Here is a 25,663-nt window from a genome sequence, read left to right on the forward strand (position 1 = left end):
AGCTACACAATTTTGAGGAATCATGTAAATTCTTCTCATCTTTTCCATCTTACCCTCTTTCCATATTTCATATCCCTAGATTCCTCTGCAGAGACCATCAATTTTAACAAACTGATTACCAGAATTTTTCAAGCAAGAACTATAAATTTGGCGCCCTGGGTTCTCATACTCGAGAGTCTTACTTCATCAGTATCAAATGCCTGCCTACTGTTAATGCATTGTTACTGTTGCACCTGTTCGATATTCATGCTTCCCCAATAGATCCTTGATACTACTACAGGTATTGCCAAGTCCCTATAGGACAACTTATAATCTTTCTCCCTTCTCCAAAACTATCTACTTTTGCAACCCAATCAACTACGCACAATCCTCCTCATTTTTCAAACTGATCTGTCCAAAATGTCCTACCTTCATATTCTTTGTTCCCAGGTGAAAAAGAAAAAAAAAATCTGTAATACTACTGTAACTTTAAATTTGATTTAACTGTGATTCTAAGTTATCGATTAATATTACCGCAATTGCTTGATTTACATTTTTTTTGTAATTCATCTTGAAGCTATTAGAAAAAGGCAGAATATCAAATGTCTGTTTATAAATAAAATGGTAGCTATGAGATGAGAGAGTTTAATCGTAAAACACCGAGAAAAAAAAGAAAAAAACACCACACAGGCAAAACCAAGCTCACTTTCATAGAAAATCTGACTTAAGGAAAAGGCAAACAGGTTCCCCACAAACAGCAATACCTCTTATTTGAGGCAAAATTTAAGTGCATACCTTGCTGTACACTAAGGAATGAAAAGTGTAGAGACTGCTATTTTTACAAAGTGGCTCCCTTTCAAATAAAACAGGATTCATATTTAATTAACAGAGCTAATCTCACTGCCAGCTGACCCTCCGTCTTCTTCACTTATACTTTGTATCATGCCCATGGTCAGCAATCGGGTACAAAGAACTCTAGTCTTGGATGTGGCATAAAATGCTTTAAATCAGTGAACAAAGGTTGGGATATATAATATTGCATTTAAATTTTTATTTATTTATTTATTTTTTACATGGACACTTGAATGCTTAGTGTCAACAGAATCTTGACAGCATATACTGATTCATCACAACACTCCAATTATGTAATATGAAACAGCACTTTCAACAAATATTTCAACACTTACCTAGAATTGACATCACCATGTCCCAACTGTCCATGTTGCCCATAGCCAAAAGTGTAAACATCACCATTCTCCATCAAAACCACTATAATGCATAAAAAAGGAGAATGTCTAGTTTTCAAATGTCAGATGCATTTCTTGCCAATAACTTAAAAAGCCCCATTATTTTCACCAGTATTCTAAAATTGTTATAAGGGAGTTTCATGTTCCTTTTTACATATGCAGCAATCTGAAGATGTTTTTAAGCTATTTACTGTACAATTAGATAATTTATAAAATCTGTAACAAATACATTTTTAAAGAGACGGGCACACATCTATTGGCTAAACAGTCTGAAGGGGCTAGGTTCATTGCCAATTAGGGGTATGCGGATCTCTCTTGAAACATTCCTCTATCTTCATGTATGCTTTTACAATCCTATGGAATGTTTAGCTACCACACACCAGTCTTTGGAAGAATCAATCTATAACTAGTTTAATAAGCCGTTAATACACAGAACGCTATGCAATATTAACTTGTAAAAAGTCTTCAAAATGTTATCTTCATAGAAAGGGATACTTCAAAGTGTCCATTTGTTTTGGGGGGAGGGGGTTACATTTTTTATTTATGCATTTTAAAATATACATCAAGAAATACCGTACATCTTGTTTGAAAATTAGTAAGACAACAGAAATCTCAAACACCGAAAGATAGCAAAAAACAATCCAAAGCTTTCCTTACAAAAGACCACTACAAGAGGAAAAAGAGAAAAAAAAAAACCAGGAAAAAAATATACAAATACATTACACATGTAATAGACAGTAGGGGTCTGCATTCGGTCCCTACGTATTGGCAATCCGCAACGGATGTGCCAAAATTCGTTATATTCGTGGGGAAGCGAAACATATCGCGATTCCCCACGGATACAACAAATTTTCGCCGAATTATTAGGCCGCCAATTTAAACAACCCCCCCACCCTCCTGATCCCCCCCTAAGACTTACCAAAACTCCCTGGTGGTCCAGCGGGGGGTCCGGGAGCCATCCCATGCACTCTACACCCTCGGTACCAGTTCAAAATGGCACCGATAGCCTTTGACCTGCTATGTCACAGGGGCTACCGGTGCCATTGGTCAGCCCCTGTCACATGGCCATCGGCACCATCTTGTGCTCCTACCATGTGACAGGGACTGACCAATGGCACCGGTAGCCCCTGCGACAAGGGCAAGGCTATCGGCGCCATTTTGGTTCCTGGCACCCGACGGCACGAGTGCAGGAGATCGCTCCCAGACCCCCGCTGGACCCCCAGGGACTTTTGGCCAGCTTGGGGGGCCTCCTGACCCCCTCAAGACTTGCCAAAAGTCCAGCCGAGGTCCAGCAGCAACCCCCTACACTCGGGCCGTATTGCGAGTATTCAAAATGGCGCCGGCGCTAGCCTTTGCCCTCACTATGTCACAGGGGCCAAGGGTCGACCCCTCTGACAGAGAGAGGGCAAAGGCTAGCGCCGACGCCATTTTGAGTACTGGCAGCCGCTAGCCTTTGCCCTCACTATGTCACCGACCGTCAGCCCCTGTGACATAGTGAGGGCAAAGGTAGTGCCGGCGCCATTTTGAATACTGGCAATACGGCCCGAATGCTGGAGGTCGCTCCCGGATCCCCACTGGACTTTTGGCAAGTCTTGTGGGGGTCAGGAGGCCCCCCAAGCTGGCCAAAAGTCCCTGGGGGTCCAGCGGGGGTCCGGGAGTAATCTCCTGCACTCGTGCCGTCGGGTGCCAGGAACCAAATTGGCGCCGATAGCCTTGCCCTTACTATGTCACAGGGGCTACCGGTGCCATTGGTCAGCCCCTGTCACATGGCAGGAGCACAAGATGGCGCCGATGGCCATGTGACAGGGGCTGACCAATGGCACCGGTAGCCCCTGTGACATAGTAGGGCAAAGGCTATCGGCGCCATTTTGAACTGGTACTGAGGGTGTGAGAGTGCTCCCGGACCCCCACTGCACCACCAGGGAGTTTTGGTAAGTCTTGGGGTGGTCAGGAGGGTGGGGATTGTAGTAAATTTAATTTTAGCCGGGGTAACGAATAGGATTCGACGTATAACCGTATCGGGACGCCATACGGACGTATGCAACGTATCTGCCCCCCGACGAATACGTATCCCGAATGCAACATATAGCGTCCCTCTGCACATCCCTAATAGCCTGCAGTAGGGCAAGATTTCATATAACAAAAGGAGAGAAAAAAAACAGGGAACTTCTTCCACAGAACCTTCATCTCCTACAGTGGTAGAGCTTGTAGCCAGTCCAGGTCAACAAGGAGAGTTGTGAAGGGTCAAAAAACAGATTTTGCTTGTTTAAATCTAATCACACATCTGCATGAAAATTTCAAAAGAAACATTGCTCCAATCTGACTCACTCTTGGTCGTAATAAGAGAAACTGCTTCCTCTTCTTTTGTGTACTTTTTGCCATGTCAGGAAAAATTCAAACCTATTTCTCAAACAAATCTTCTCGATGTCTAAAATATAGCCTCAATACCCGATCACTATCACTTTCCAATTCAAAGGTCACAATCAACATAGCTAAATTCACATAAATTCCTCCAGAACTTTATTTAAAAAGCCATGAGATCAAAACTACTAGGTATTTAAAAAATCTTTATTAATAATGGCACAGAGCAGGGCTTCCCAAACTTTCAGCCAATCTAATCCAATTTCAGCTCTTGAAAATTCACATAATCCCAGAGGACAACAAAAACAAATTAGCAGGAATGCGATCCCTCCAAAATCACTCCTTCTTACATTCTCCATACTCCAGCTTATCACTTCTCTCAACCTCCAGCATCTCCAGAGGACCCCCCTCTCTCAACCACTTCCCCTCCAGTGGACTCTTTCAACTTTTGCTACGAACACCTCCCCAACCCATCCTCTCTCATCCCCTACAGCCTTTTCACACCCATCCAGCTGATCCTCACTCTTCCCCAAGCCCTTGTAACCCTCAACTTATCCTGTCATCTCTTCCCTCATCCTCATTTCCATCTTTACCCATTTCCATCTCCTCTCATTTCTCAGCCTCACCTAGTCCCAAGCCCAATAGTGATCTTCAAGTGGCAGCAGCATTACTAATTAAAGTCAGCAATGGACTCCAATCCTTCTCACATTCCCCTCCGCTGATCCCCTCTCACTCCACCTCCTCTTACATCTCCCAGTTGATCTGTCATTCCCTCTTTTCTCATCCACCACAGCCAATCCTTCTCCACTTTATCCAATCCTCAAACCCCCTCCATCTCAAACCTCCTCCAAACATCTTCCTGGCCATGGTCAGCAGCAATATTTTCCTTTGAGCTCTGGACAGAGGAATGATAACTGGTGGGAAGATAAGGCAGACTGATGACAGTGGGGAAACTTTTTTTCTAAGATAGGTTCAGCAGTGGATAAATGGCAATCTCCACTAACCCATACACACTCAGCCCTCTCCTTCCCTCATGGCTAGTCCCAAGCCCAACAGTGATCTTCAAGCGGCAGCAGCATTACTAATTAAAGTCAGCAAAGGACTTGTGGGCTAGTGCAAGCTCATGGGTCCTGTAATGGCCTTGATCCTCTTTCATTCAGGGCTTTCGGTTACCAATGAAACACATGCAAGGGCAGTAACACTGCAAGGTCTGAGAGCACATGCTGGCTCACAAGCCCCACACTGATTTCCACTACTAATGCTGCTTTGGTGGATAAAGGGTGCTGCCATTTGAGGCACGTGTGACCCCAGAGGAAGGCTTTGTAACCCCATTTTGGGTAACCCACCCACAGTTTGGGAAGCCCTGGCATAGAGTCTGGAGAAATTTTAAGTATCTCAAGTAAAATCTCTTAAAATCTGTGGCTCTGCTAAGATTTTTCTAGACTTAAGAAAATTAATGAAGCAAAAATTCCTCCATTCATAATGTTCTCTACCTTGTTATAATTATATTATTTTCTTGCTGATCTGTCTCAATGATGAGCTCTGCAGCAACCAGTCTCTGATCACAATCATTCAGCAGAGTCTCAACTCCGTCAACCTTCTGAACCAAATTGCCAAACAGGTTAGAAAATTGGGCAAACTGCCCCGAAAGATTTACCCAAACTCTATAGAACACCTTCAAAGTAACAACCTCAGGCTTTGGAAGTGAAAACTACAAATACAAAGAATCGGATAACTTTCCAACATTCTGAGACATGGTCCTGCGGGATCTGCATCTGCTCCATTCCCGGGCACATCGGCTAAAGCTATCCCTATGTTGCTGAAGCTACTTGGACTACCACCCTCCAAAGTTCTTCCAAGTCAGCATCGATGAGATCATCAGCCCAAAACTCAGCAACGAGCTGCAGTCAAGAGGCCAGATCCATAGCCTCTGGGTCGATAGATGTTTCAGCTGTCTAAAGGGACCAGTGACTCTTCTGCTGCTGCCTCAGCCCCCCAATGGCACAACTGAGGCCAACCAAGTCAACTCCCCCTTGACTACAAAGTGATCCATGGCCCCTAAAGACAGAGCGCCAGAGGCCTGAAAAGGGAAGGCACACTCTTCCTTTCCTCTTCACCATTACATCAATCTTTTAGCAAGTAAAAAATAAACGCTCAAGAACCCAGGACACCACTAGTGCACTGCAGCCATCTTGCTCTACTTCATCCATATTTAAGCATTTTTTTCCTTTGTTCCATTTTCTTCTGCTTTGATAGATGGCAGATGGCAATTTTAAACAACGAAGTGTTTAAAATTGGGCAAACACACTAATATGAACACAATCCAACAGGTGTGCTGCAAAATAAATTGCAATGGTCCATGTAAAACCAACCAGAAAAAACAATTTAAACAGGAAAAGTTCAATAATTCCAAAATGCCAAATCTTTACTGAAATGTCAGTCCCCCGACTCGGACCGTGTTTCGCAAAGGCTGCATCAGGAGGGACCAATTACATGTGGTAAAATAAAGAAGCATTACATTCTTGAGAAATATGTCCCATTAGATACATCAAGGGGAATTTCAAGAGGATAATTTGGGGGGTTTACATTTCAATAAAGATTTGGCATTTTGGAATTATTGAACTTTTCCTGTTTAAATTGCATTTTCTGGTTTGTTTTACATAGACCTTTGCAATTGATTTTTTGCAACACACCTGTTGAATTGTGTGAATTTTAACCAAGCAATGCAAAATATCATGCCAAGAACCGACGCACTAAATAAACTGTACAACCTAAAAAAGATAATGTATGTTGAGCATAACAAATGGACCTTAGGTCCTTATCTGTCAAGACATTCCATGTTTCTATATAATACATTTTGGATTGTTAAATTGCCTCACACCAAATAATGTTCAAGACAGCTTAAATCATTTTTTGAATTCAGGTAATCCTTGCTTCTCATGATTTGAATGGGTACCTAAGGCAATGAAAGAAAAAGGAACTTGACACAGATCACAAGGGGTGTCAGTCCTGGTCTCAACCCATTGCTCTATCTACTTAGGTCAATCTTTACAAAGTTTAGGTTAACAGGAATCATTTGGTAAGCTCTGAATGCAACTTCTACTTCCATCAGAATTGCTATACTGAGTTAGACCAAAGTCCATTGAGCCCAGCAACCTCTCTGACAGTAGCCAATCCAGGTCACAAGTGCTTGATAGATCCCATACAGTAGATCCAATTCCTTTTTCTCACTCCCAGGGATAACAGTAGCTTTCTTTAGTCTACCTGGCTAATTAGGTGTTACGGACTTTTCCTCTAGGAACTTGTTCAAACTTATTTTTAACTTCGCCGTGCTAGTTGCCTTGATCATATCCTCTGGCAACAGATTCCACCACTTGATGGCATGCTGAGTGAAAAAGTTTGTAAGATTTGTTTTGAATCTTCTAGTTGTTAGTTTCATGGAGTGTCCCCTTGTTTTAGTATTACCATTCTTTATTTATCCATTCCACCCCAATTTCTATCATGTCCCCTCTCGGCCATCTCTTTTCCTTGTGGAAGAGCTCTAGGCTATATAGCTTAGCAAAGGAAAGAAGTTCCATTCTCTCTGTTATGTGTTACCCTCCTCTGCACCTTTTCTAGTTCCACTATGTCTTTCATAGGTTGGCTGTAGAGGCAAAAACTCACAGTAAAAACTTTAATATATCCGAAGCAGAAAGCCTGTGAGGGAGTCAGTTGGACCGTTAGATGATCGAGGGGTTAAAGGGGCACTTAGAGAAGATAAGGCCATTGCAGAAAGATTAAATGATTTCTTTGCTTCGGTGTTTACTGAGGAGGATGTTGGGGAGGTACCCGTAATGGAGAAGGTTTTCATGGGTAATGATTCAGATGGACTGAATCAAATCACGGTGAACTTAGAAGAAGTGGTAGGGCTGATTGACAAACTGAAGAGTAGTAAATCACCTGGACCAGATGGTATACACCGCAGAGTTCTGAAGGAACTAAAAAATGAAATTTCAGACCTATTAGTAAAAATTTGCAACCTATCATTAAAATCATCCATTGTACCTGAAGACTGGAGGATAGCAAATGTAACCCCAATATTTAAAAAAGGGCTCCAGGGGCGATCCGGGAAACTACAGGCCGGTTAGCCTGACTTCAGTGCCAGGAAAAATAGTGGAAAGTGTTCTAAACATCAAAATCACAGAACATATAGAAAGACATGGTTTAATGGAACAAAGTCAGCATGGCTTTACCCAAGGCAAGTCTTGCCTCACAAATCTGCTTCACTTTTTTAAAGGAGTTAACATGTGGATAAAGGTGAACCAGCAGATGATATATACTTGGATTTTCAGAAGGCGTTAGACAAAGTTCCTCATGAGAGGCTTCTAGGAAAAGTAAAAAGACAAGGGATAGGTGGCGATGTCCTTTCGTGGATTACAAACTGGCTAAAAGACAGGAAACAGAGTAGGATTAAATGGACAATTTTCTCAGTGGAAGGGAGTGGACAGTGGAGTGCCTCAGGGATCTGTATTGGGACCCTTACTTTTCAATATATTTATAAATGATCTGGAAAGAAATACGAGTGAGATAATCAAATTTGCAGATGACACAAAACTGTTCAGAGTAGTTAAATCACAAGCAGATTGTGATAAATTGCAAGAAGACCTTGTGAGATTGGAAAATTGGGCATCCAAATGGCAGATGAAATTTAATGTGGATAAGTGCAAGGTGATGCATATAAGGAAAAATAACCCACACAATGTTAGGTTCCATATTAGGTGCTACAACCCAAAAAAGAGATTTAGGCGTCATAGTGGATAACACATTGAAATCGTCGGTTCAGTGTGCTACGGCAGTCAAAAAAGCAAACAGAATGTTGGGAATTATTAGAAAGGGAATGGTGAATAAAACGGAAAATGTCATAATGCCTCTGTATCGCTCTATGGGGAGACAGCACCTTGAATACTGTGTACAATTCTGGTCGCCGCATCTCAAAAAAGATATAATTGCGATGGAGAAGGTACAGAGAAGGGCTACCAAAATGATAAGGGGAATGGAACAGCTCCCCTATGAGGAAAGACTAAAGTTACTTTTCAGCTTGGAGAAGAGACAGCTGAGGGGGGATATGAGAGAGATGTTTAAAATTATGAGAGGTCTAGAACGGGTAGATGTGAATCGGTTATTTAGTCTTTCGGATAGTAGAAAGACTAGGGGGCACTCCATGAAGTTAGCATGGGGCACATTTAAAACTAATCGGAGAAAGTTCTTTTTCACTCAATGCACAATAAAACTCTGGAATTGGTTGCCAGAGGATGTGGTTAGTGCAGTTAGTATAGCTGTGTTTAAAAAGGATTGGATAAGTTCTTGGAGGAGAAGTCCATTACCTGCTATTAATTAAGTTGACTTAGAAAATAGCCACTGCTATTACTAGCAATGGTAACATTAGTTTTTGGGTACTTGCCAGGTTCTTATGGCCTGGATTGGCCACTGTTGGAAACAGGATGCTGGGCTTGATGGACCCTTGGTCTGACCCAGTATGGCATTTTCTTATGTTCACGAAATCAAGCAACCAGAACTTCACACAATATTCAAGGTGTGGTCGCACCATGGCTTGATACAGAGGCAATATGATTTCCATTTTATTCTCCATTCCTTTTCAGATCTTTCTTAACAATCTGCTTTTTTGAATGCTGCCATACATTAAGCCAAGGATTTCAACATATTGTCCACCAGGATGCAAAAGTTCTTTTCTTGAAGTGACTCCTAATGCAGATCCAGCAAAGTCTACCTGTAGTTCGATTTTCCACATTAAATTTTGTCTGTCATTCATTTACCCAGTTTCACAAGGTCCTTCTACAGTTCCTCGCAATGTGGTGTTTTAACTAATTTGAATAATTTTGTGTTATCTGCAGATAACACACTCATTTTTCCCTTTTCCAGATCGTCTATGAATATGTTAAACAGCACAGGTCCCGGTACTGATTCTTGTGGTGCTTCACTAACCACCTTTCTCCATTTGGAAAACTATTTAGTCCTATCCTCTGTTTCTGACCTTTTAAACCAGTTACCAATCTACTTCACCCATGTCAAATGTGTGCACACTTAACTTAGAAAGTATTTAAGATGGCAAAATCATCAAACGGATATGTTGCCTTTCAGTTTAAGAGTTCTGATATATTTTTAAGATATACCTGTCATATACTTTTGCGGCTCTCGGCTGCAGCAACCCCCAGCTGATTTCTCCAACCTCTCCTCTGCTTCTCTTCACCGCGGCCCGGCGCAGCACATTCCAGTCCACAACAGGCCTCCCACGGCCTGCCGCATGGCCGCCAACGCCGTCCTTCTCCTTCCAGTGGGGCTCTCCTTAGGTGCGCGGGAGGCCCCGCCCTTTAAAGGGGCAGTGGCGGGAAAGCCAAGTCCGGCCCCGGAAGATGACATCTAGGAGGGGTATTTAAACCCCACAGCTGCCACAGAAGATTGCCTTTGCAACAGGTCTTCTCTGTTTGAGTGTTAGTTGCTACAGATGTCCTTCGTTCCTGCCTTGATCCAGTTCCTGCCTTCTTCCTGCTCCAGTTCCAGTGTTCCTACTTCCAGTTCCTGCCTGCCTGTGCCTTCGTTCCTGCTTCCAGCCTCATCCCTGCTCCTGTATCCAGTCCTCGGCTTGATCTCCAGATTTGAATTCGGCTTATCTTCTCGTCTCTGCTTGTCTGCTGCCCGTCTTGACCCCTAGCCTATTTCACCGTTCCCGCTTCTTCGCTGCCTGCCCAGACTCGGACGGCTGAACCTGTCTCCATCATCTACTTCACCTGCTTCTCTGAGGCACCCGCACCTAAGTCCTGCCGGCCCCGGCACCCAAGGGCTCAACCTGCGGGGAACAAGGGCTGGTATAGGTGAAGGTCCTATCGGGTTGTCCTCATCAGCACCACTTCCCGGAGACGAGTTCCATTGAGGGCAATCCCTCACTGTTCATCACCACTCGCTCCAGCTCAAGGGTCCACAACTAACATATACAGTAGAAAACTAGAAGATTAAGGGGGCTCAATTCACCCATAAACAGGGTTAAAAAAATATATTCAACTAGGTTGTCGATCATTGTGAATTAAAATATTCAAAGCCAAATGTCTAGAACATAGCTTAGAGACTCTTTATCTCTCAGCAAGACCAAATCAATCCTTTTTACATTCCTTTAAAAAAAAAAAAATCAGTCCTGTCTCAAACTGCATAATATATCAGCTTCATTACAATATACATAACCTTAATTATTCCTTCTCAGATATGCAGAGTTGTTCTCCTGACATCAATATATAGAGCTGAGAAAAGGAAGCTATCCAAGTATGCTTCTTCCATGATGTCAGCTTAAATTGATGCCAATAATCAAATGTTCTGATTTATATGTTCATACTTTGGCCCTGTGGCAGTTTTCAAATGGAAAATATGCACATACATACCCTGTTGAAAACTGGCACAAAGCCAATGGGCAAAACATATATGCAGACTTTATTCCAATAGAAACAGTTTGAAATTGCCCCCTTTATCTGTATATTTCTGACAATGGCATAGATACTTTAAGGTAGCTTGCACAATGGAATATTCAGGATAGAGGGAGAGATGACCAGTTAGGATCATAATTATAACCTTACTAAAGAGGAACATTTTGCATTAGATTTACAAGAAAAGTCTATTAGAGTAAAACCAGAAGAAAAGGGTGGACTTCTAATAAAGATTAGTCAAAAATAAGTAAGAGGTTGTACCACCTTCAACGTTTAAATTTGATCTCACTGCATCAATAAAATTGGAAATGAAGGTGGTTGTATCTGTAGGTTTAAAATGAGGACATATTTCTCAACCGAAATCTAAGATCCTAATAACTATGCCCAAAATACAGAGCAATCTTTATCAACCACCAGAGAAACTAGTGGGCAAAGTTATGGTCAATATTAGAACCTCTCTCTTAGTTGGTGGATCAATTTTTAATAACAGTTGTTCAAAATGTAAAATATGAATGTTTTACAAAAAATATAGTCTGAGGGCACTGTGGTGCTTCGTGGGTCCCTCTAAATACAAATTCACTACATTCTATCTCACAGAAAGATATTAGGTGGTAGTATCAGGATTGAGGCATAAAACAGGCAATTGCTTTTCTGTTTGAAATTTTTATTTGTGATGAGATTTCAATCTTATTTTTGCACATTCCATATGACTAAGCCTGCTTCACATTTACAAACACTTAATGGAACTATTTATTTTTTGAGCTGAGCAATCTATGGCAGAATAATTACCATATTTTTCGCTCCATAAGACGCACCTGACCATAAGACGCACCTAGGATTCAGAGGGGGAAAATTAAAAAAAAAAAAAAAATTGTGCTAAACCGGCTCTGCGTCTGGGTGTCTTATGGAGCAAATTAGGGGAGTGCATAGCTTTTTTTTTTTCTCCCCATTTTGTTTTCGGGTCTAGGGAGGGCCATTTCGGTCCACTCCCCAGATCAGAAAACTTTTTTCTCTGGGAACCCCTCCCCCCCTAAAAAAAAAAAAACCCATCCCACACTTTAAATTAACAACCCCCACCCTCCTGACTCCCCCAAGACCTGCCGACTTAATTTACCGCAACCCCCCACCCTCCTGACCCCCCCCCAAGACCTGCCGACTTAATTTACCGCAACCCCCCACCCTCCTGACCCTCCCAAGACCTGCCAAACGTCCCTGGTGGTCCAGCGGGGGTCCAGGAGCGGTCCGGGAACGATCTCCTGGGCGTGGGCCGTCGGCTGCCAGTAATCAAAATGGCGCCGACGGCCCTTTGCCCTCACTATGTCACGTCGGTCCCAGTGACATAGTGAGGGCAAAGGGCCGTCGGCGCCATTTTGATTACTGGCAGCCGACGGCCCACGCCCAGGAGATCGTTCCCGGACCGCTCCTGGACCCCCGCTGGACCACCAGGGACGTTTGGCAGGTCTTGGGGGGGTCAGGAGGGTGGGGGGTTGTGGTAAATTAAGTCGGCAGGTCTTGGGGGGGGTTGTGGTAAATTAAGTCGGCAGGTCTTGGGGGAGTCAGGAGGGGGGGGGTTGTTAGATTTTTGTTTGTTTTTTTTTATATTCGCTCCATAAGACGCACATACATTTTCCCCCCACTTTTGGGGGAAAAAAAGTGCGTCTTATGGAGCGAAAAATACAGTAATTGAAAGGATGGTCTTGCTTATACCATACACATATACTTATATACTAACATCACACAAAACTAGTTCTCTTGAAACAAACTCTCTCTATTTTTACTAACATTTTCTTATGGAACGATTTTCAATCAATGGCACGTGTGGTTTACTTATTGAAATGAGAAAAAATTGTAAAAATGTATTTGTTGCTTCATTACTATTTCAGCAAATTAATTCTATAACATGTGAAGTACACAATAGTTTTAATTTTGTACCTGAATGGTGAAAACCACAGCTGACCTGGACAGCTCGGACTTCACAGTCAAACCGCACAGCACCAGGAGGATAGGTGGCAATTTTGCTTGCATCCTTTTCTCCCCGCTCTCCACTTCCATCTGCAAATTTCAATTAACACACTAAACACTTACCAGTATGAAATTAAAATGAGATTTCCATTATTTAACTGGGAATAAAAAGCATGGTTTAAAAGTGAAAAATGAGGGGAAATACAAGAACTGAAGTAATTCTATAAATAAATAGAAAGCCAGTTGAAGAATGCAATTACTTGAAAAAGATATAGAAAGAAAAGCTGTCTCATATCATACCTCAATCAGTAATTAGAGAACCTCATGTCACAGTTTTAAAAACAATAATTTAAAAAACTCATTTAATGAACCAGTAATTTCTGCTGAATGGACCAAAAATAATTTTTTTTCTGTTTTTTACTAAACCAATGTACAAATTCAAATGAAAATTATCAGCACTTTCATGAAAAGTGTGCACAATGTATTTTAGCTGTGTTTAAAAGAAAAAGCTCCATTTCTTAAGCTTTGCACTTCTTTTCAATGTTTTGATTATTACTTAATCATTGTCACGGCTACTGTTTAGGTACAAAAACGATGCTCTCCCTAAAAGCCTTCAGAGCTATGCTGGAGGTTTTTCAGAAACATTAACTTCATCCTAACCCTAATACAGAATATATGAATTTTCATAATTATGTTAATAAATCGGCAACTTAAGTTCCTAGTGTTTTAAGGTTCTATAACACCACCATACAAGGCTCTTATGCAGGATAGTATTACCAAAAAAGGGTCTGTAGGTACCTGACTGGATACAGGCAAATGTTTTTGTTAAAGGAAAAATGAAATAGGTTGAACATTCTGTTCTAGATTATTCTATTAATTTAAAAAAGGGAGATGTGGCATTGTGTGCAATCAGAAAGGCCAGAGAACAGATGCAGTCTAGGCTCTGACTATTTTCATGAACTTTATTAATATACAAATGAAGCAGAAAACAGTTCTGCACGCCACAGTTTACAGACAAAGAAATAATATAAAACTTAGTGTTTCTCAGTCTGGGCCTTCTCTATATTCCATCATTCCCTGGGGTCTATTTCCTCCTGGCCCTAGCTAGATATACACCTTTCCAACAGGCTCGTCCCAGTCTATGATTCCTTGCTGTCTGGGCTTAAGGTGGACTGGACCAAATCTCTGGATCTGGTCCTTTAAGGTCTTCTGGGGTTTTCTTGTGTATACTCCTTCACAGGGCATGGGCAGAAGGAATTCCTGAGAAGACTTAAATGCTTTTTGTGGTGTACCTGAATTTAGGTTTTTCTTTACTGGGGATAGAAGAGAGGGATTGTCTAGTTCAAAATAAGCACACAGTTTTATTTTTAGCCCACCTTTCCATCTACTGCTCAAGGTAGCTTACAACACTATTATTAAACCAACTACCATAAGTTCATTCTACAAAGAGCTTACAAACTAAGTGGGTACCTGAGATAAAAGGAGATAAAAAGACTTGCCCAAAGTCATAAGGAATGTCAGTGGGGAATTCAAATTTGAACCCTAGTCCTCAGCCCACTGTTTTAACAACTAGACCACAAGGAACATAAAGGCACATGAGGAACATAAGGGCCTTTAGTTTGCCTAATTTCCTTCCTGTTATAATACCGCAGCCCACACTTGATCTAATCTCAGCCTTATTCTTTTTTTCCTACTGGTTAAAGCTTTCCCATGCACCCTAGCATCTCTCTGACCCTTGTCACTTACTTGTTGCAATGCTTTGCAAACCTGAAATTTGGTATGGTTTTAGTCCTTTCTTAAAGGGAAATACCATCAAGTTTTTGGATTGTGGTGTTCCACAGAGGTCAGTTTTATCCCCTCTACTTTTTAATTTTTATCCCTGATCAGACGTCTCGGCCTGCAGTTTTATATGTAGTATGCAGATATTCAAATCGTTCTCTTTAGAATTGGCTAGAAACAACATAATAGTTTTCTTAATACCAGTCTTGAACAAATATGGACATAATTAAAAACTGAATTTCTATCCTACAAAAATGACATTCATTGTATAGCTTATACTGTCTTCCAAAGCCGAAATCTAGGCACTGTAATAGACTAAATATAGCAGCGCTTATATTGCCAATGTGGCCAAAAATGCTTTCTTCCAATTACATCTACATTATGTAATTTTCATGCATTTGATTTTACTAAGTTAACTGATTCCCTGTGTGTGAACAATTACTATAATTGTTCACATATAGTGCATCTTCGAAAGTCAATGTATAAATTACAACTTCCTCTAAATGCTGCATCCAGAGTTCTTCCAGGAATCAGAGATACCGTAACGAACTTACACTGCCTTCCTATTATTTTATGGGCCTAATTTAAGGCCTTGTCTCTAGCATTTAAAGTACTCAATGACACAAGGGCCCCAACAATTTAAAGACTGTTTAATTACAAATATTCTTTCACAAGTCTTGCATTCTGCCTATGAATCTCTAAGCTATGCACCCAGTAAAAGAGCAGACTCTCCAGAACACGTAATCAAGTGTTATTCTGCATTACAGTCATATTATGGACTTCTCACAAGGAAAACATGTGGGATCAAAGAATCTACAGAATGGTGAAGTTAAGCTTTTTAACCAAGCTTGTAAATTGTTGAATCACTATATTAGATTTTTTTTTCTATTTTACTTTTTCTATTATTGAATTTTAATATTTAAAGTTATATATTGTTAATGTGCTATCTTATATATTGTTTATAAAAATGATTTGCTTGTGTTGTAGCTGAATTTATAAATTGTTGTATCACAAAGGGATATAGAACTATTACTTATTTTATTTACTTTGATACACCACCTTTCTCCACCAAAATATAAATGAATAAAATCATCAAATACACAAATTAGAAATTTCTATTCTTCCCCGAATACACATCTTACTATAGTGAGGTTACTTACCTGTAACTGTGGTTCTCTGATAGACAGCAGGATGTCAGTCTTCACATATGGGTGACATCAGATGGAGCCCGGCATGGAACTTTGATTTCAAAGTGCATACCTTACTCGGAATGTATAAACCTAGCCACATCTCTGCCTCGCAGACATTGCCCCTTAGTCCATGATAAAGCTAAGACTTGGAGAAACTAACTCCAAGAGGAGGCAGGAGGGTTTTGTGAGGACTGGCATCCTGCTGTCCATCAGAAAACCAGCCCTGCAGACAAGTAACTTCACTTTCTCTGAGGACCAACAGGATGGCAGCTTTCACATTGACTTCAAAAAATTAGCCAGGCCAGAGCAAAACTCCCATCCATTTTATCTGCCTTCAAAAAATAAAAAAAAAAATAGCCCGCAGCCCTCCAAACCCTCCCCTAAACCTAGGGAATCCCAGCCAGAGAAAACCTTATCCCCTTTGGCACGAGGATGTTCCCTCACTGTCACAGCCTTCTAAAACAGGACTGGTCCTTTCCCTGATAGAGGGACTAATCGGTATAGAGTGGAGTGAATTAATTCATTTTACGTGCTGACAGAAAAGTCATTATTGCTGCCAGAACCTCCAAGATCCCTACGATGAATCCCATCTACTCCCATTGTTTTCCACATTCTACATGAATTGTTTATTTTGTAAATGGCGTGAGTTACCATATATACTTTTGTCATTTGTGGGCCTTTTCCAGTTCCTCCTTCAATGAACATATAAAAAGTTTTCTTTTTCTTCTTTTATCCATGCTGGGTCAGATCAAGGGTCCATCAAGCCCAGATTCCTGTTTCCAACAGAGGCCAAACCAGGCAAGTACCCAAACACTAAGATCATCCTATGCTACTGATGCCAGTAACAGCAGAGGCCATTCCCTATGTCAATTTGATTAATAGCATTTAATGGACTTCTCCTCCAAGAACCTATCCAAATCTTTTTTAAACCCAGCTATACTAACTGTACTAATCACATCCTCTGGCAACAAATTCCAGAGCTTAATTGTGCGTAGAGTGAAAAAGAATTTTCTCCGATTAGTCTTAAATGTGCTACTTGCTAACTTCATGGAATGCCCCCTAGTCCTTCTATTATTCGAAAGTGTAAATAACAGATTCACATCTACTCAATCAAGACCTCTCATGATCTTAAATACCTCTATCATATCTCCCCTCAGCCATCTCTTCTTCAAGCTGAACAGCCCTAACCTCTTCAGCCTTTCCTCATAGGGGAGCTGTTCCATCCCCTTTATCATTTTGGTTGCTCTTCTCTGTACCTTCTCCATCGCAACAATATCTTTTTTGAGATGCGGCGACCAGAATTGCACATATTATTCAAGGGGCGCTCTCACCATGGAACGATAGAGACATTATGACATTTTCCATTTTGTTAACCACTCCCTTCTTAATAATTCCTAACATTGTTTGCTTTTCTGACTGCTGCAGCACACTGAGCTGACGATTTCAAAGTATTATGATGCCTAGATCTTTTTACAGGGTGGTAGCTCCTAATATGGAACCTAACATCGTGTAACTACAGCAATGGTTATTTTTCCCTATATGCAACACCTTGCACTTGTCCACATTAAATTTCATCTTCCTTTTGGATGCCCAATCTGCCAGTCTCACAAGGTCCTGCTGCAATGTATCACAATCCACTTGTGATTTAGCTACTCTGAATAATTTTGTATCATCTGTAAATCTGATAACCTCACTCGTCGTATTCTTTTCCAGATCATTTATAAATATATTGAAAAGCACCGGTCCAAGTGCAATATTTCTGCAGTTTATTTTTCACTTTTTATACATAACTACTTTTCAATTCAATTACAACCCCATCTCTGCACACTGTTCCTTCATAAATATCTAAAAAATAAAAAGTATCATTTTTACTGCAGATCCAGAATTACTCAGTTTTGAGTTTGAAGCTCTCTACTGCACAAGGGGTCCCTTCCAAAATGCTGTTTTAAATCTAATCAGCTTCAAGTTAGCTTAGTTGCAATGCTTGCTAACCATACACAGCATAAATATCCCGCTGTACAACCTCAAAAAGGATAAAAATGTGTTTTTTTAGGAGCTTTTTGGTTCAGCAGTTTCCTCCTGCTCCTTTGAGCTCCAGCTAAATCAGAACTAGTATTAGGATTTGACACCATGAGCCTTCATTGGTAATCACGCAGGGATGTTTTTCCCTCCCAACTTTAGTCCAGCCACTGTAGCAACAGTCTTCAGGCAGAAGTCATGTACCAAGTCTCCTTCTAGAATCTAGGTACTGTGAGCCTTAAATCCAGCCCTTAGATGATGACATTACATAATAACTGACTCCTTCCCTACCATAGACTATGAATGCTCTCTCCAGAGCATCCCCAACCCCAGGCGACCCAGAGAACAAAGACCTGAACTGCAAATCAAATCCAGATTCTTCTGCTAGCACTGCCACTGAGTCATAAAGCTGGCCTCAAAGTTAATTTTATCCATGATTAGGACATATCACATGGAAGTCAAGTGGCCCCTGCCCAGCAGTGCCTTATGCCATTATGGAGCTTAATGGGTAGTTTTATCCTACTGAGGATGTACAACACTATAGTTAATTTGTATCCATACTCAGTGAGCATTTCCACCCACTCAAGTTTCTTTTGACTTATGTTACAATACTTCTCAAAATAAACAAGGTGCTTCGTTAGACTATATTACATAGTAACAGTAATGATGGCAGAAAAGGACCAAAGGGTCCAAACACTCTGCCCAGCAAGCTTCTTATGGTAGTATCTGCTGCACCATACAGGTTACTCCCATTTTTCTTTTAAGGAAAGCAACTGCCACTCCATGGAGTTACCCCCAAGCTTTAAGATAACCAATGAAGAAAATTCACTGCAGATCAGCACCCCAGACCGTAAAAGTCAGGGCCCATGATGGCTGTTGTCTGAATTCAATTCCTCTTCCACCGCCATCAAAGCAGACAGCAATGTTGTAATTGCGTCAAAAGCATCAAGGCTTACTTGTTAAGGGTAGTAATTGCTGCTCCATGCAGGTTATCTCTCTATGCTTACCAGTTCCCCAGACCATAAATGTCAGGGGCCTTTGTTGGTTGTCTGAATCCAACTCCCCTTTTCCCTCTGCCGCTGAAGTGGAAAGCAATGTTGCAGTTGCATCAAAAGTATCAAGGCTTATTTGTTACTCCCATGCACCCTTTTCTTCATATCCATCCTCTAGCTTTTAGGGATCCACAGTATTTATCCTATGCCACATTTTTGTCATCACTACCTCCTCCAGAAGGGCATGCCAGGCCTTTAGGGATCCACAGTGTTTATCCAAGGCCACTTTGAATTCTTTTACTGTTTTCATCTTCACCACCTCCTCAAGAAGGGCATTCCAGGAATCCACCACCCTCTCCATAAAGAAATAAATCCTGGTGCTGGTTCTGAGTCGTTCCCCCCCCCCTGGAATTTTATTTCGTGATTCCTACTTCTACTAATTTCTTTCCAACAGAAAAAGTTTGAAGTTTCTGCATCATTAAAACCTTTAAAGGTAACTGAAGGTCTGTATCATATCTCCCCCTGCACCTCTTCGCTTCCAGGGTATACATATTTAGATCCTTTAGCCTTTACTCATAAGTCTTCCAATACTGACCCCTCACCATTTTGGTCACCCTTCTCTGGACGGCCTCCATCCTGTTTCTATCCTTTTTGAGATATAGGCTCTAGAACTGAACATAGTACTCCAGGTGAGGTTTCATCAAGGACCTGCTAAAGGGCGTTATCACCTCTCTATGCAGCCAACATTCTTCTGGCTATAGCTATCGCCTTGTCACTTTGCTTCACCGCCTTCGGATAGTCAGACACTGTCACCCCAAGATCCCTCTCTTGGTCCGTGCCCAGTCTTTCACCCACCATCAGATACAGCTCTTTTGGATTACTGTATCCCAGATGCATAACTCTGCACTTCTTGGCATTGAATCCTAGCTGCCAAATCTTTGACCACTTTTCAAACTTTCTTCAAATCACTTTTCATTATCTATACTCCTTCAGGCGTATCCACTTTGTTGCAGATCTTAGTATTATCCGGAAACAGACACATTTTACTATCTCTTCTGCAATGTTGCTCTCAAAGATATTGATTATAACAAAACTAATTTGCACCTAATTGCACACTGCGCACAAAAAAGATGTTTTATTTATTTTAAGGAGGAAAATGACTTCAGATGTCAAATGCAAGTGAAACCTCACTGATTTGGTAAAGGGCAAAAGCATGAGTCTAAAAATCTCCCATTTTTTTGTTGTTTTGCGCCTATCCTTCTTGTTTAGCAAACAGACCTTTTTATTTTCAAATCCAACACATTATAATTGTGTTTGGAAGGAGTAATATGCTACAGATTTTACACAGAAGGAATTTATTACAAAACAAGAGTCAATAAGGTGGGTAACTAGGACAATATAGTTAGATTAATTATAGTGTTTGTGAGTCATTGTCAGACAAACATAAAATAAATCAATAGACAAATTGTTTTAGGTTAGCTTTACATCCCCGCTTCCTTAGAAATTTTAAGTTGATAACAAAACAACAAACTTATGATGCAGGAAGTAGTCCAACAGCAACAAAGAGGCCTTCCAGTCTTTTGCATTAAATGCCACATGTATAACTATCTCCCAGCTGGTGAGGGGTTGTTTTGTGTGCATTAAGTGCAAAGAGCTTCAAGCCCTCAGAGAACAAGTCCAATCTCTGGAGGCTAGAGTGGAAGACCTGGAGGAGCTAAGGGAGACAGAAGGGTATATAGAGGAGACCTTCAGGGACAGATTAGAGAAATCCCACCTCAAATCTTATAGCCCCTGTGCTGCCTTGGAGGAGAAAGGTAACCTAGAAGGAGAGTATCAGCTTGATGAAGCAGGAAGCAAACCTGTAGGTAGATCCTGCCCTCAAGGTCACTTAGTATCCTCTCACACTGAGGATAAGTCTCAGGGGCACGTGGCCAGGAGGGAAGGGTTAGGACGGCCTTTATAGCTGGTGATTCAATTATTAGAAAGGTTGATAGCTGGTGACTGATAGACGTAAAGACAGCTTGGTCACTTGCCTGCCTGGTGAGAAGGTGACAGACCTCACAAATCACAGACAGTATTTTGAATAGTGCTGGGGAGGAGCTGGCTGTCTTGGTACATGTGGGTACAAATGAAGCGCCATTTGTTGGTGTGCTGCAGGGTTGAGCCAGGAGCGGCCGAGAAAATAAGTTGAATCCCCTGAAGCAGGCGATATTAGCCGCCGAAACATTGCAATTTTGGGAGTTCTTTAACGCCAGCAATGCAGAGGGCAGCACTGAAAGAAGAAAAAAAGAATGCAATAGATGTTTTTTGTCTGAGTGTGGGAACACGGAGGTATCTGTTGAGTCACAGCAAGAACAACACTGTGGTGTCAGTGAAATCATGACAAAAAAGTCAAGATAAGTTGAATCATATGCACTTTTAATAATTTTTAAAATAAGCAGATAAAAATTATTGGGAAATAGTAAATGAGGGAAAATCAAGTGCCAATACACATGAAGTTGGTTGCAGCCCATTGTGGGCAAGAGCCAAACGACTGTATATAAGTGAGCACATTAAAACCTGATACTAATTTCCTTAATATAAAAAGAAAAATTCTTAAAGATTTTGAAATTCCTCATTATTGATGTTGATTTTGTGTAAAAAGAATTCCACGTCACAGCTTTGCAAATCTCCTCCACGGAGACAAATCAAAGGTGGGCTACCAATGCTGCCATAGTTCTGAGTGTCAGCTTTGACATGGCTACCAGATCCAGGCCTACCTGGACATAAAAGGAGATGAAATCTGTTAGCCAACTGAAAAGAAACATAGAAACATTATGGCACAAAAAGACTGTGGGGCTCAGTCTGCCCTATCAATCCATATAATTTAGCATTATAATTGTTTTTGTCTCCACCACTTCCACTGGGAGGCTGTTCCACTCATCCACCATCCTTCTCTGTAAAGAAATATTTCTTAAGATTACTCTGAGTCTACCCCTTTCAATCTGATTGCATGACCCCTTGCTCTAGCGCCTCCTTTGAGATATTGGAATGCCTCTAACATATCACCCCCTATTTCTCCTTTCCTCTAGTGTATATGTGATTAGATCTTTAAGTCTATCCCCATATGCTTTAGAATGAACACCACTAACCATTTTAGTAGCCACCCTCTGGACCGATTCCATCCTGTTTATATCCTTTTGAAGGTGCAGTCTCCAGAACTGTACACAGTATTCCAAGTGAGGTCTCACCAGGGACATATACAGGGGGCAAGCATGTTTGCCAAAAGCAATCCCAGTTTATTTTTGTAAAAGAAACAAAGCTGTGTGGATCAGGAAGGCAGACAAGGCTCTCTTGCAGTCCAAATTTTGCACTGCCTGTTCACCTTGGAGGAATGTGGTCTGGGAAAGAATGTTGGCAGGACGACTAGCTGAATTAGATGAAATTCTGACACCACCTTATGCAGAAACTTAGGAAAGGTGTGCAGATTCACCCTATCATGATACAACTTAGTATACGGTGGATAAGTTAATAAGGGTATGGAACTCAGTGACCCTGCATTCTGATCTTCCAGGTCAGGAGCTTCAGTTTGCCAGTGGTTCAAAGGGAGCTTTCATCAGCTAGGTCTGTACCACACTGAGATCCCAAGACTTAACAGAAGGCCTGATGGGAGGCATCAACTGAAGCAGGCTCTGCATGAATCGGACAACAAAGGCTGTACAGAGAAGCGTCTACCTTCAATATGTCAGTGATAGGCGCCAATGGCACTGAGATCAACTCTTAAAGAGTTGGTCTTGTGATTGACAAATTTAGAAGGCAACCTAGCAGTTTGTGTGCAGCAGGAGAAAGTTCTAAGACCTTTAGCTCACAATATAAGGCAAACCTCCATTTTAGTCCTCAGGTCTTCTTTGTAGATTCCTCCATTGGAAGCTAACACTAGACATCCTCTAAGAGATCCAGGAGTTGCAGAGTCACCCTCTGAACATCCAAGCTGTGAAAGTCATGGACCTGATGTTGGAAGGGTGCAACCTCCCTCAATTCTGAGCAATGAGAGTTTGGCAATTCTCCAGACTGTCTGGAATCTAATGGACATTACCCGTAGGAGTGGGAACCAAAACTATCTTGGCCAAAGGGAGGCTATGAGAATCATGAACCCACTGTCTTCAATTAGTCTCAACAAAGTCTTAACAACTGGCATCAGTAGGCCTTCACTCCAATCGAGGGCAAAGACATCTGAGGCTAGTTTGCCCTGCATCCCTTTCCTAGAACAGAAGAGCAAAACCTTCCTGCTCTGGGAGATGCAAACAAATTTATCACGGGTTTGTCCCATTCACGGAATATCCAATTTGTGACACCCTAATCCAGAGACCATTTGTGGGGTACCAGGAACCAAATCAATTGAACCACAAGGATGTTTGGAACATTCCATGTCAAGTGGACCAATTCAGAAACTCATCCACGCTCGACCTCCTTCAAATTGAATAAAATAAATTGTGTGCAGATGTTCACTAGGGCCTCAAACTATGCAAAACTTTTCAGCTGGATTTCTATTGGTTCAAGAGCTAGAGGCAGCTGAATGAAGGTCACTCTTAGAATACTGTGCTCCGCGCAACACAAAACAGCCATTTTGTCCGGGTACTGCAGCTAAACAACTCCTGTTAGGGGCCTGAATTTTTGTGGATTATTACAAGCTCTGGTGCTAAGTTCCAATGCAAAGTTTGGAACCTAACATGAACTTGCCACCCTTTTTATGGGCCAGCAAACTATGTTAAAAAATTTACAAAAGAAATTTACGGCCCACTTTGAGTCCCAATTGCTCCTTATTCAGCCTATAACTGGATCAGTAGTCATGGCCCATGACATACATCAAGGATTTTCACTAGAAGGTTTTGCAGTCAACTGGAAGCAAAGCTATAGTTACATAAAGACATGAAGTCACCTTTTGATGCAAATTTTCGCCCTTGAAAGTAGTGATGTTCTCTGGTTGGACTTCCTTTCATGGAGGAGAAGGGTCAGAGGGGAGACCTACTGACTTCTTCAGAAATAGCTACAGATCTGTAATCATACCCCCAAGAATATTCATTCTCACTGGAACACTGGGGAGAAGACCCAGAAGCTTCCCTTTCTGCAGACAAGGCCTCAGAGAGAGGAGCACTTGTATACTCTTCTCTGAGGCCTTGCCTCTAACATATAAGCATGGAGGTTTAACACATAAGCATTGGGGTAACTTGCCAAATGTGGCAGTTACCACCCTTAACCAAAATGCCTGATACTACAATTCTGATGCAACTCCAATGTCGTTCTTTGCTTCAACTGCAGGGGGGGTAAGGAAATTGAACCAAAACAGTAACCAACAAGAACATGGGGATAACTTGCTTAATGCAGCAGTTAGTACCCTTAACCAAAAGCCTGATACTATACTTCTGATGCAACTCCAACATTGCTCTCTAATTCAACAGCAGGGGGGGGAGGGAGGAAATTGGACTCAAATGGTAACCAACAGGAGCCCTGACCTTAGCAGTCTAAGTAACTGATAAGTATGGGAAACTGATAACTATGGGAGTTTGCTGGGCAGTCTGGATGGGCCATAGGGTCCTTTTCTGCCATCACTTTCTATGTTTGTTGGGGCCTGGAACGCAAAGAACTCCCACACATCAGTGAAGCTCCCCATCTTCCCCTGATGGGCTAGAGATCACCAACAATACAGCCAACATTGACACTAGTGCCAAATGCTGGGCAGTTGTCAAGACATCAACAGTGATTAGATACTGGTTTGCATCGACATCAATACACTCTATGCTGGGGCACTAATGCTGCACAACACCTTGTCCAAGGCTTGCTGAATTTTCTAATCCGGCTCCTCTTCAAATATTGCCAATGCCAGTACAGGTTGGAAGGCAGCAGTGGAGGCTACATCTTCCTGCAAAAACAGAGGAGTATTGATGGCAGATACTTTGACAGCTGGAGGCTACTGCAGTTCCTGGGAATTTCTGGAGAATGAGCTCTCTTCTCTGCAGGAAGGCTTCAGAGGATTCACAACTACAGCCAGAATGTTCATAATGCTGGCATCATGGATCAACTGAGAATGATGCCAAGTCTTCTTCGTCTTCACTGGATGTAGGAGCAGAAGAGGCTGAAACCTTGGCCTTCTTTGGACAGAACGAGTCAGATGACACTGGGTCTGCGGTCCTTTCCAATGATGAGGGGGGTTTGATGCATCAGCAGTATCTGGTGCTGCTCCTGAGTCCTTTGGTGGCAATGTTGGTACCTTTGATTCTAATTAGTCAAACTCACTATGCCCAAGTTGCTTCCCCAAGAGCTCTAACTGGGACCAATGTATCCTAAGGGTCATGGTTACTCATGACAACACCCCGGGACATTATGTGATGTCCCCAGGCACAGGACACATCTATCATGGGGATCTGTGATAGTCATGACACTGTCACCTCTTAAAGCTGCTGGGAGACTTATCCATGGCTGGACAAAAGTTAAAGAATCAAAATCTATCTTTATGACTGTGGTCGGTCGGTGGACGTGAATAAGGAACAAAAACTTACCAAAATGACTGAAAAACTTACCTAAAAACACTAAATGGGGGGGTGGTGAAGGAAGACCTCAGGACCTTGCAATGAACAATTCCTGCCTAATCTGGAAAAGAAAAGTCCCAGGAAATAGGAGAATGAAGA

The 25,663-nt window shown here is 41.7% G+C and overlaps 1 protein-coding gene across 1 annotated transcript in view; it reads right to left on the minus strand.

The window, feature by feature from the left end:
- The window catches only part of MYCBP2 (MYC binding protein 2), a 1,075,853-nt gene that overhangs the window by 811,990 nt on the left and 238,200 nt on the right, over positions 1-25,663 (minus strand). The window contains 2 exon segments of the mRNA XM_029603038.1: positions 1,167-1,248; positions 12,989-13,108. Of these exon segments, the coding sequence (XP_029458898.1) occupies positions 1,167-1,248; positions 12,989-13,108 (202 nt within the window).

Source organism: Rhinatrema bivittatum, chromosome 5, assembly GCF_901001135.1.
Source record: "Rhinatrema bivittatum chromosome 5, aRhiBiv1.1, whole genome shotgun sequence".
NCBI lineage: Eukaryota > Metazoa > Chordata > Amphibia > Gymnophiona > Rhinatrematidae > Rhinatrema > Rhinatrema bivittatum.